The sequence below is a fragment of the Littorina saxatilis genome, unplaced genomic scaffold (assembly GCF_037325665.1).
Source record: "Littorina saxatilis isolate snail1 unplaced genomic scaffold, US_GU_Lsax_2.0 scaffold_87, whole genome shotgun sequence".
NCBI lineage: Eukaryota > Metazoa > Mollusca > Gastropoda > Littorinimorpha > Littorinidae > Littorina > Littorina saxatilis.
In genome coordinates, this window is record NW_027126597.1 from 388,697 (window position 1) to 401,154 (window position 12,458).

The 12,458-nt window shown below is 44.1% G+C and overlaps 1 protein-coding gene across 1 annotated transcript; it reads right to left on the reverse strand.

Annotated features, from left to right (window-relative positions):
• Positions 1-2,139: 2,139 nt before the first annotated feature.
• LOC138955036 (transcription intermediary factor 1-beta-like) lies at positions 2,140-5,119 on the reverse strand. Its single transcript, XM_070326753.1, has 4 exons — positions 4,408-5,119; positions 3,742-4,111; positions 3,152-3,252; positions 2,140-2,334 (listed from the first exon to the last, which is right to left on the reverse strand). Exons 1-4 carry the CDS (start codon positions 5,059-5,061, stop codon positions 2,188-2,190), a joined length of 1,272 nt encoding a protein of 423 aa, XP_070182854.1. The 5' UTR covers positions 5,062-5,119; the 3' UTR covers positions 2,140-2,187.
• Positions 5,120-12,458: the final 7,339 nt, after the last annotated feature.

A 12,458-nucleotide genomic window follows, 5' to 3' on the forward strand; every position in this document is an offset into this window, starting at 1 on the left:
AACAAGTACAACCGCGCAAATTATCAGTAAAACATCCTCATCACAAAGTTCGAATTACACTTTCTCATACTGACCAGCAGCTCAGAAAACAATCACTAACACGTCAAGAAAACAATTGTATGCATTAAAGGCACAGTAAGCCTCCCGTAAACCACCACAGAGCTCCCCGAGCGTCTACAAACAGTACAAGCATACTTCCATTTGAACGCTCACCGAACGGGAACATCCTGGCTGCTTTCTGTCGAGCGTGAGACATTTTCAAAGAATTTATTTTCGTGGACTTAGCCTTTACCAACAATGGCGCCTCGTTTTGGTGCTGGACGGCTGTTATGAATCTTCAACTTACCGGAAATCACGCCCGGATAGTAAGCCTCCCGTAAACCATCACAGATACTGTCAGGCTTTTACACACAGTACAAACACCCTTCCATTTGAACGCTCACGAAACGGGAACATCCTAGGTGCCCAACGTAAAGAGCGAGCAATTTTTAAACAATTAATTTTGCAGATTGTCAAAAATGAGTTACTTCCCTTCGGGTCTCATTCAGAAAAGCCCGGAAGCAGGGTCACGCAAGGGTCGTAGCAGACGACGGTTTATCGGTACATATCGCCGTTCCTCTCAACAGTCAAAAGCCATCGCTAGAGTTCTTGTGAACCACAGCCGTTTGTTTCGTGCATAAAAACGTGCTATTGTAGATAAGCTCACATCGAGTGACTAACTGACGACTACATGGTGAAAAAGGGAAACTGGATCACACGGGTTCACGATGGCTCAGGGGTAAGATAAACCACGCAAAAATAAATTCTTTGAAAATTGTTCGCTCTTTACGGAGGGCACCTAGGATGTTCTCAATCGGTGAGTGTTTAAATGAAAGGGTGTTTGTACTGTGTGTAAAAGCCTGACCGTATCTGTGATGGTTTACGGGAGGCTTACTGTGCCTTTAAGTCGCTGGACTGTGTTCTCTACAGTCTCTGATAGCACCTTGCCAGCAAACCAGCAACACAGTCTTGCTACCATCAACAACATCAGGAGGCGGTACAAGAAAACAATAGCGACAGCAGAAGCACATAATGACAACAGGAGCAATGTCGGTGGTGTTAGTGTCGACGACGACAACAACGACGACAACAACGACGGCATAAGAGAAAAATACGTGAAAAATAACGCAAAGTTGTTCGATGATCACGCCGACAAAAACAACAAGTCGCGTAAGGCGAAAATACAACATTTAGTCAAGCTTAGTCGAACTCACAGAATGAAACTGAACGCATTGCATTTTTTTCGCAAGACCGTACACTCGTAGCATCGTCTGTCCACCGCTCGTGGCAAAGGCAGTGAAATTTACAATCCAGAAAAGCGCGGTAGCGGTTGCGCTGAGGATAGCACGCTTTTCTATATCTCTATTCTTTTTAAATCTCTAAACGTGTTTTTAATCCAAACATATCATATCTATATGTTTTTGGAATCAGGAACGGACAAGGAATAAGATGAAATTGTTTTTAATCATAATTTTTATATTTTTAATTTTCAGAGCTTGTTTTTAATCCGAATATAACATATTTATATGTTTTTGGAATCAGAAACCGATGAAGAATACGATAAACGTAATTTTGGAACGTTTTATAAAAAAAAAATGTAATTAACATTTTCAGTTTTGTAATGACCAAAGTCATTAATTAATTGTTAAGCCTCCAAGCTGAAATGCAATACCAAAGTCCGGCCTTTGTCGAAGATTGCTTGGCCAAAATTTCAATCAATTTGATTGAAAAATGAGGGTGTGACACTGCCGCCTCAACTTTTACAAAAGGCCGGATATGACGTCATCAAAGACATTTATCAAAAGAATGAAAAAAACGTCTGGGGATATCATGCCCGGGAACACACACACACACACACACACACACACACACACACACACACACACACACACACACACATACACCACGACCCTCGTCTCGATTCCCCCCTCTATGTTAAAACATTTTAGTCAAAACTTGACTAAATGCAAAAATGATACTAGTAGTAGCATTGATAATTAAGATTGAAAGCGCTAATCATAACGTTCGACAAGTTCCTCACAAAGTGATCATCATAGTAATGAAGAACAGCACTGGATACCGGCCCAATTGTATGTTACACTGAAGCCATGACGCGGTGCAGAGTACACAGAGTGGTGGCGGTGTGGATCAGGCCAGGTCCAGGTCATAGCAGCCCCCAGCTCCCATATGGTACCAGAGTTCACAGCCACTGTCCCACCGGACTTTCACAAAGCCTTGACCTTGTCCTACTTCCCATGAAGGGAACGCCGTCACCGTGCCCAGTCCTCTCCCGTCCTGCACACAGTACACACTGCTCACTGCTCTGTTGGGTCACACGTGGGGGTGGTGGGGGTGGGAGGGATATGGAGGAGTTCGGGTGTGCAGGGGGTGGCAGGTTTAATAGATGGGGTAGCGAAAGGAGAACAGAGACCAACATGATGCTCATTTCTTCTTCGGGAGGCAAGCGGTTGGGGGGGGGGGGGGCTGTGGTACTCACGGTAAAAGTAGGAGTTATAGAGGATTGGGGAGAGGGGAGCGGGGGGGGGGGGGGGGGTATCTGATGCGGAGCGAAAAGAGAAAAGAGAACAACAATATGATCACTTTTTGCCGGACACAAGTGGTGACGGAAGGAGTAGTGGAAGGGTGGAGGGGGAGGTGGGCGACTCGGAAAGAGAAGGGGAATGGGAGAGGAGGTAACTCATGTGAAGCCGAGGAAAGGGGGGGGGGGGGGGCAAGGAACTGCTCACTGCGCAACACAAGTGGGGGTGGGGGGAATATGATGGGACCAAGGAATGGTTAAGTAGAAAAGCGGAGGGAGGGGAAGGGGTGTTGTGGGGGCTAGCTGGGGTAGGAACAAGAACGGAAAGGAGGAAAAGGGCAGGTAGAAGACAGGCGGGACGTTCCGAACATAATATTCACCAACATTATGTCTTCGATCATCTGTTACCCTACCCACCCCCCTCTCCCCCCCTCTCCCCCCTCTCCCCCCCCCTCTCCCCCACCTTATCGCCCTTTGTTTTCATTTTGTTGCCACTACTGTTTAGACGACCGAGTCAGGATGTAGGTGAGACAGACAGCAGCTGTCAGACAGCACAGGGACACCAGCACTTACATCATTGACCCTATTCCAGTGCGGTCCCCGCCTGACCCTGTCCCCCACCTTCAGGACTGCTGCCAGGTCTGCTCTCCTTGGTTTGGCTGTACCTGTGTGTCCTGTCAACACACACACACGCACACGCACTCGCACACGCACACACACACACACACACACACGCACGCACACACGCAAACACACACACACACACACACACGCACACACACACACTCGAGTCGTGTCAAAGTGTACTTTTGAAAACCCAAACTTGAAAGGATTCGTTAAAAACGGCGGGATACTCTATAAGTAATCACTCAACTGGTGAAGCTGCTTTAGTCACGCCACACGAAAGCAGACAGCGGAAAAGAACGACAGGTACAAACTATCTCCAAGCGAACATCGTGTCATCAGACTGCGATGTGTAACGAAATATTATTGAGTACTGTACAAACTCTCTTCATAAGCTGGATCCTGTGATCAGACTGTGATGTAAAACAAAGTAGAATTGAGTTATGCTGACCGTGTCTGTGGGGGATGTTTTAACTTCTGTACTGCGTAACAGCACTGACAAGAGAAACAACAGTCGGAGCACAAAGAAAGCACGTTACCTAGTTCAGACAGATCTGATTTCAGACGGGTCAGTAGCTGGCTGTAAAATACGATGTCACCCACATCCTTGACCTTGGCGGTCTTTCCACTCTCTGACTCAAGGTCGTCCAGACGTGACTTCAGCTGATTCAGCATCTGCAGGAGTGCGTCATCAGGGGCTGACGTCACCAGGTGATCGATGTTACTAGAGTTCGACGTCATCGCTGCCCGCGCTTTCTCCATTTCAGCAAGTGACGTCACTGTTGCATCTTCTTTTTGAATGAGGTCATGGACCTGCTGACGTCGCTTCTCACTACACTGCTGAAGGTCATCAAAGACGTTATTCACCTTGTTGTGCATGCCCTTGAATTTCTCCTTGGCAGCCTTCATCTGGAACAATATGACGTGTCAAAAATACAGATGTTACAGTACTGTTGAAACAAAATAGAGACAAATATTGATTTAACATTCTGCACTCGCGATTTCATGATCTTTTTGTTCGTGCATTGCCATTTTAAACAAAAAGGAAAACAATCGACTGACAGGCGATGGGGGTCATGTGAACCGCACGGTAGCTTGGAGGCACGTAGACATGTTTGTACTAACACAGACAGCACGGGAGGAAGGGGCGGGAAGGGACAGGTCGTACTGAACAGGACCTACACAATGACGGAGAACACACACACCTGTTTTGACAGTCCTGCTGCTATCTCCTTCAGTCTCTGTGACTGTTGTGTCAGCTCTGTCCTCTTCTCTCTCGCCACGTCTGTGATGGCCTTCACCTCTCGACATCTGCAATGATGGGTTGTAGCGCACAACATGCAAATGAGCTCTTGGTGGGCGGAGCAGTACACTTCAGCCGGCCTATTGGAGTGGTTGTTACATGTTGCCTGGCGGCTAGCAGTTAATCGCTTTGCAGTTAGCTTATTGAGCTGTTCCAGGGTGTGATCTTTTAACACAGGAAATTTCTGGTGATGGCTGGTGCATGCCTTGCAGAGTTTGATACTGCAATCAAAGCAGTATGAAGTTGCAGTGACGTTATTTTGACACACGTCACACACGTGGGGACCATTGAGAACTGTGTGACTTTCCACCAGAGCCGCGGTGGCGAAGTCGGTGGGGAGCGAGTCAACCATGGTGGCCAGCTGACCTTGACCGTGCTGTGTAAAGGAGAGAATGCGGGCTCTGCAGAGCGGGCAACCCCCCTGTCCCCCTGCCTTCTGTAGCCAGGACAGAACACAGTCACGGCACATTAGGTGGTTGCAAGGCAGCAGTTTGGGGTTGGTGAAATCGTCATGGCAGACTGGACACTCTATGTCTCCGCTTGTCACACCGGCCATGATAGCTGTTCTCACACTCTCAGGATTCCCAACTCTTCGGCAAACTTGAACTGAAAGCAGACAGTGGAAAGGAACAATAAGCACACGACGGCTTAACGTGGATTTCGTCACGTGTACACTGACAAATAAGACAAAAGAACAGGACAAGATTGACGTTTGGCACCGTTTATACATTTAGTCAAGTTTTGACTAAATGTTTTAACATAGAGGGGGAATCGAAACGAGGGTCGTGGTGTATGTGTGTGCGTGTGTGCGTGCGTGTGTGCGTGCGTGTGTGCGTGCGTGTAGAGCGATTCAGACCAAACTACTGGACCGATATTTATGAAATTTGACATGAGAGTTCCTGGGTATGATATCCCCGAACTTTTTTTCCCTTTTTATGATAAATGTCTTTGATGACGTCATATCCGGCTTTTCGTGAAAGTTGAGGCGGCACTGTCACGCTCTCATTTTTCAACCAAATTGGTTGAAATTTTGGTCAAGTAGTCTTCGACGAAGCCCGGACTTCGGTATTGCATTTCAGCTTGGTGGTTTAAAAATTAATTAATGACTTTGGTCATTAAAAATCTGAAAATTGTAAAAAAAATTATATTTTTCTAAAACGATTCAAATTTACGTTCATCTTATTCTCCATCATTTGCTGATTCCAAAAACATATACATATGTTATATTCGGATTGAAAACAAGCTCTAAAAATTAAATATATAAAAATTATTATCAAAATTAAATTTTTCAAATCAATTTAAAAACACTTTCATCTTATTCCTTGTCGGTTTCTGATTCCAAAAACATATAGATATGATATGTTTGGATTAAAAACACGCTCAGAAAGTTAAAACAAAGAGAGGTACAGAAAAGCGTGCTATTCTTCTCAGCGCAAGTACTACCCCCGCTCTTCCTGTCAATTTCACTGCCTTTGCCGTGCGCGGTGGACTGACGATGCTACGAGTATACGGTCTTGCTGCGTTGCATTGCGTTCAGTTTCATTCTGTGAGTTCGACAGCTACTTGACTAAATGTTGTATTTTCGCCTTACGCGACTTGTTATAACATACGAACAAACACAGAAGAAGAAAGATAGGACAGAAAGAAAGAAGTTCTTTCAAGAAAAGTATAGACGAGATGAAGACTTCACTTACACAAGAAGGATGTACACTCTTTATGAAGACAACACGCGCAAAACATAGTGCATATTACAGTTATAAGACAAGAACAGAATCAACACACAAACTCTCAGACACAAAACATGCAAACCTATTCAAACCACATGCAGGCCACAGGCACATTATGAAGAATACCAACCACATTGAGATTGTACAGACACCATACAAAAGGATACACACCACAGGCTGGTACAAAACTGTTAAAACACAGAGTGTACCAGATTTACACGAGGGTTTTTTTAAATATTGAACTGCAGTCGAGGCAGCTAAAATGAAAACGCTTGTTTTGGAACCTCGATCTCTTCCGCATACTCATTACAGAAAAAAATCAATACTGACACATTTTGTTGTTGGTATATTCCCATATCTTTAAAATGCACTACCGTCCAGTGATAGCTGTTTCGGATTTCTTAACTAAAGTAGTAAATAGTGAGCGACATTTGAGGTTTGAATATTAAGTCCTTCTCTAAACATTCCTTTTCCCTCTGCAGTAACAGTCCACAGATACTGAAAAGTCTGTGTTAAAATCAAATCAAGAAAAGACCAAAAGACAAACGATTAAAGAAACAAGTCGCGTAAGGCAAAAATACAACATTTAGTCAAGTAGCTGTCGAACTCACAGAATGAAACGGAACGCAATGCAACGCAGCAAGACCGTATACTCGTAGCATCGTCAGTCCACCGCTCATGGCAAAGGCAGTGAAATTGACAAGAAGAGCGGGGTAGTAGTTGCGCTAAGAAGGATAGCACGCTTTTCTGTACCTCTCTTCGTTTTAACTTTCTGAGCGTGTTTTTAATCCAAACATATCATATCTATATGTTTTTGGAATCAGGAACCAACAAGGAATAAGATGAAAGTGCTTTTAAATTGATTTCGACAATTTAATTTTGAAAATAATTTTTATATATTTAATTTTCAGAGCTTGTTTTTAATCCAAATATAACATATTTATATGTTTTTGGAATCAGCAAATGATGGAGAATAAGATGAACGTAAATTTGGATCGTTTTATAAAAGAAATATGTTTTTTTACAATTTTTAGATTTTTAATGACCAAAGTCATTAATTAATTTTTAAGCCACCACGCTGAAATGCAATACCGAAGTCCGGGCTTCGTCGAACAATACTTGACTAAAATTTCAACCAATTTGGTTGAAAAATGAGGGCGTGACAGTGCCGCCTCAACTTTCACGAAAAGCCGGATATGACGTCATCAAAGACATTTATCAAAAAAAAGAAAAAAAAAGTATGGGGATATCATACCCAGGAACTTTCATGTCAAATTTCATAAAGATCGGTCCAGTACTTTGGTCTGAATCGCTCTACACGCACGCACGCACACACACACACACACATACACACACACATACACCACGACCCTCGTCTCGATTCCCCCCTCGATGTTAAAACATTTAGTCATAACTTGACTAAATGTAAAAAACGTATTTTTGGTCGATAAACAGAAACAAATTTGAACAGAATGGATGTAAGAGCAAGTTAAATGAAAATACATTACCCGGCCACGATCTTGCCAGTTAATATTTTTTCTAATGTCGATATACAGTATAAACCATAACAAAAGATCTAGGTATGTGAGCAATACTTTATTCAATACTACCCGACCACTATCTTGTCAGTTATACTCACTTTTTTTAATATGTCCAAATTCTTTGAAATCTATTACATCTTCCAGGACTCTGAAATACATTGATCTTTTGAATTTCCTTTCGGTAATCTAAAAACGTTGATTTCCCGGAAACTGGAAACATTCTTACTTTTCGAAGAATGCATGGAAACTGAAAGTAGGAACAAGTCGCGCAAAGCGAAATTACTACATTTAGTCAAGCTGTGGAACTCACAGAATGAAACTGAACGCACTGCATTTTTTCACTATGACCGTAGTCCGCCGCTCGTGCAAAAACAGTGAAATTAACGAGCCTGTTTAGCGCGGTAGTGGTTGCGCTGTGCTGCATAGCACGCTTTTCTGTACCTCTCTTCGTTTTAACTTTCTGAGCGTGTTTTTAATCCAAACATATCATATCTATATGTTTTTGGAATCAGGAACCGACACGAAATAAGATGAAATTATTTTTAAATCGATTTTGGAAATTTAATTTTAATCATATATTGTTTATATTTTTAATTTTCAGAGCTTGTTTTTAATCCGAATATCCTGGGACAGTAGGGGCGACCACCCCCAACCAGGCGCGTTCACAGGTGGCGGATAGTGAGATGGCCTTCAGATATGGAGGTTAGCTGCGAAATAAGCCAGGCTTGCCAGGACGAATAAGCAGTCGCGGACCAACTGGCGGTGCTTCCAACAGGATGGGGCGGGATAACAGGTGGCACTGTTACACTCAAGAAATACCCCAGGTCTCCAATGACGGGAGCATCATGCGATCAAGAGCCGCATCTTAAGTTCTAGCCCTGGGGAAGGTCACCTCAGATAAACAAACCAGCCAGCTATGGCCAAATAGCCGGGTAGACTGGACTCGACAGCCCTGTAAAGCCACCAGTCTAGGAGAAGGACCACTCCGATATAAAAACACGCTGAAGCCGGATGAGCTGGGCCATGTATGGCGCATAACGACAGCTCAACGCATCAACGCTCATATGACAGACGACAACGGAATTTCACGATGTGGTGCTCTACCGTTGGAGACCCGCCGGGGTGGAAGAGTGCCGGGCCCTGCGCCTCAAAGGGGCCCAAGCCAAGCAACTGGTGGTCCCCGTACCCCGTATCGTGGTGGAGCCAGGCGGCGGGTGAGACGGGTAAATGCGACTGGCAACGACAATGAAGGAAGAGAAAAAAACAAATTCCGAATATAACATATTTATATGTTTTTGGAATCAGAAAAGGATGAAGAATAAGATGAACGTAATTTTGGATCATTTTATAAAATATAATTTTGATTACAATTTTCAGATTTTTAATGACCAAAGTCATCAATTAATTTTTAAGCCTCCAAGCTGAAATGCAATACCAAAGTCCGGCCTTTGTCGAAGATTGCTTGGCCAAACTTTCACACACACACACACACACACACACACATACACACACACACGCACATACACACCACACACACACACACACACACTCACCGTGGAATACTCCGCAATATTAACACAGAGAAACTTTCTACGCCTCTGTTTATTATGTGAATTGTGCAATACTCCAATGACTCGCTCTGGTAAATAAAATGTTTCGGTTTTCCCGCATTACTCGGCTAAGGTATTTCTTAACTACGGATATTACCCGCTGTTTTTGAAGTAGATTTCACAACACAAACTTACGGGTCAATCCGGTTCGAGAGGATCGGGAGAGAGACAGAGACACAGGCAGAGAAGCAGAGAGAGACACCCATATAAAGATCGAGATAGACAGAGAACGAGAATGAGAGAGAGAGAGACACACACACATGTACACACACACACACACACACACACACACACACACACACACACACACACACACACACACACACACACACACACACACACACACCACGACCCTCGTCTCGATTCCCCCTCTATGTTAAAACATTTAGTCAAGTTCAAGTCAAGTCAAGTCAATATTTATTTCAAAAACCCCTAGGGTTACATGAATAAAATAAAACTTGACTAAATGTAAAAACGGGACTGTCATAATTATTCTCTTTTCGAAGGTTATATCAGAAAAACATAACATAGCGAGCTACACTTTGGCATACACATGTTTTTTTCAATACACAACTGTTCAAGTTACACCCGTCTTGCCTTTCATTCCACTAACCTACATTCAAGTAGCTGACATCCTGTTCAGTGCAGTCATACCGATGACAACTGACGCATTGACGGCACACAGTGACACACGCAAAACACATACCAGCGCTGTCGTCTCGATAGTTCGACACACACACACAAATCATCATCATCATTCACTGAACACTGTCCAGACTGTGGTGGTCAAAAGACAGAAAGGGTTACCTGTCAGGTGTCAGCAGGGATCAGGGCCGGACTACCGGGGGGGTTATGGGGGTTGCGCAACCCCCCCCCCCCTAGCCTGAACATGTACCTTACTTATTTAAAACATTTTTTATTATTGCTTATTTTATGTCGTTTCATGCAAGGAGCGACCATTTTCTTATCTCAGAATATGACCTACCCATCAGCTTCAGGGGGCTTCGTCCCCTGACCCCCACATGGGGCTCTGCCCCTTGACCCCGCCCAGGGGCGGACGAGGGGTTCTAGGGTTTCCGGACCCACCTTATAAATATAAAAATATTGAATGAGGTATGCATTTCTTTATTTTACATTGAGTTTCAATTTTGGGGGTTATAATCAGTGACAAAATCTGCTGCCTGAAACTGGTAATGATCATCCTCAGAATGCACCAGATTGCACCATTTTGCATCCTTTTTTTCAAAATTTTCCGGGGGGGCATGCCCCCGGACCCCCCTAGCAAGCTAGGCGCTTCGCGCCGTCGGCTCCGTGCTTCGCGCCTTCACACCCATATCTTCACAATATACTTTTGGAAACCCCCCCCCCCCCCATAAAATGAACTGATCCCCCTGGACCACCTCTAGCAACCCCCCCCCCCTCCTCTTAGCCTAGTCCGGCCCTGGGGATGGTTTGATTTGCTCGCTGCTCTCAACACAACACGCAGTGTCGTCAATGCGGAAGTGAATGGGTGATGGACGGTCTGTCACTGCACAGAGCAGGGTGGGGTGGAGTATGGTGTGTGAGAGTGGTGGTGGTGTCAGAGTCAAAGGATTTCATATTGGTGTCAACGTGAGAGTGGTGGTGGCAGAGTGAGATGATAGTTTGGTGTCAAAGTAAGATTGCTGGGTAGGCTACACTATCTTGCTCTGTCACACACACACACACACACATACACACACGCGCGCATGGTGGGTGGTGCCACAATGAGATGCCAGTGTGTGTGTGTGTGTGTGTGTGTGTGTGTGTGTGTGTGTGTGTGTGTGTGTGTGTGGTACCTACCAGTGCAAGTGTGATGTGTCAGGCTGTTGCAAGGAAAGTAATACATTCATGGTGTAATCATAAGGTGGTTTTGCTGCGTGTGTTTAAAAAAAATGTTTCAGTGTTTAAAGTGTTTAGACAATGGCCTTATTTGCAATCAATATATTGGGGCGCTTGGTTGTGTAATGTGACTGTTTGCTTTAGATCACTGGATGTGTTGGGTGCACGTTCAAAAGTCGATTTTTTTTTTTTAGTATGTATCTTCGCTGAAAGAGGCTTTCGGGCAAACAGTACAGGTTCTGCAGTATCAAAATTAATGTCAACACAGAATAGCGCTATGATGTCAGAAAAACACAAGTTCACTCAAAAATCAAACAAACCCAATATAATTATACAAACATATTTAACCAAGCTTCTAAACAACCTAGTTGTTGTGTAAAAGATGACAGGATCTATCACTCTAACCGGGGGGCGTTACCGCTAGGGGAGAGGGGGGCAGGGGGGGGGGGGGGGGGGGTGGGGGGGGACGTAAACAAACCCGCTACAATGAGTGAAGCAAGGGAGGCAACCGCCGGACCACTATCAATGCTATGTAGAGTGACGAAAGGGGCACCCCAAAACGCAGTCACTAATGTCACAGAATAACAGCGTAGAAAGGAGCACAGCACGATACAGATAAAGCACAGACAAGTATTGCACAGTTTCACAAGTTTCACAAATATCACAGGTTTCACAGTCAACAGTATCACAGACTTATTTTCACAGAATAGCCCACAACCAACCACGGTCGATCAGTGACCCCTCAAAACCCGAACCCCCAAAGCCGAAAGGGTATTCATGATCATTCACAGGACAATTTTCAATTGGTCAGTTTTACCAATCACTATTTGGCTCCGTCCGAAATATGGGAATGCAATACAGCGTGGTGCCTTCAAAATTCAGTTATTAGCATGAACGCAAAATTAACCGGTTAATGTCGAGTTGTGAGTCTTTCTTTTTCTGCAAAAAAGTGGATATATTTAGAATATTAATACAGTTGCACTGTGTAATATTCAACCACTCTACTATCTCGTAATTGTGGACGTTAAAAACGCTAAAATAAGAAATCAGCCTTTTGTTCTACACCTTTACGTTCGCTGCATGTCTCAATGTTCGATCAATCAATCAATCTTCCATCCATCCAACCATCCATCAATCCAACCATCCATCTATCCATCAGTTGGACTACTCAGGCATTTTATCATTCGTTTTTTGTACCGAATACTCCAAGATTGA

Excerpts from the sequence above, each read along its gene's own strand:
- LOC138955036 (XM_070326753.1), bottom strand. The coding sequence starts at position 5,061 with ATGGCCGGTGTGACAAGCGGAGACATAGAGTGTCCAGTCTGCCATGAC. Across the intron at positions 3,253-3,741 it reads ATCAGATCTGTCTGAACTAG|GACACACAGGTACAGCCAAA; the intron begins GTAACGTGCTTT and ends GTGTGTTGACAG. Across the intron at positions 2,335-3,151 it reads ACTGGAATAGGGTCAATGAT|GACGGGAGAGGACTGGGCAC; the intron begins GTAAGTGCTGGT and ends TACTGTGTGCAG.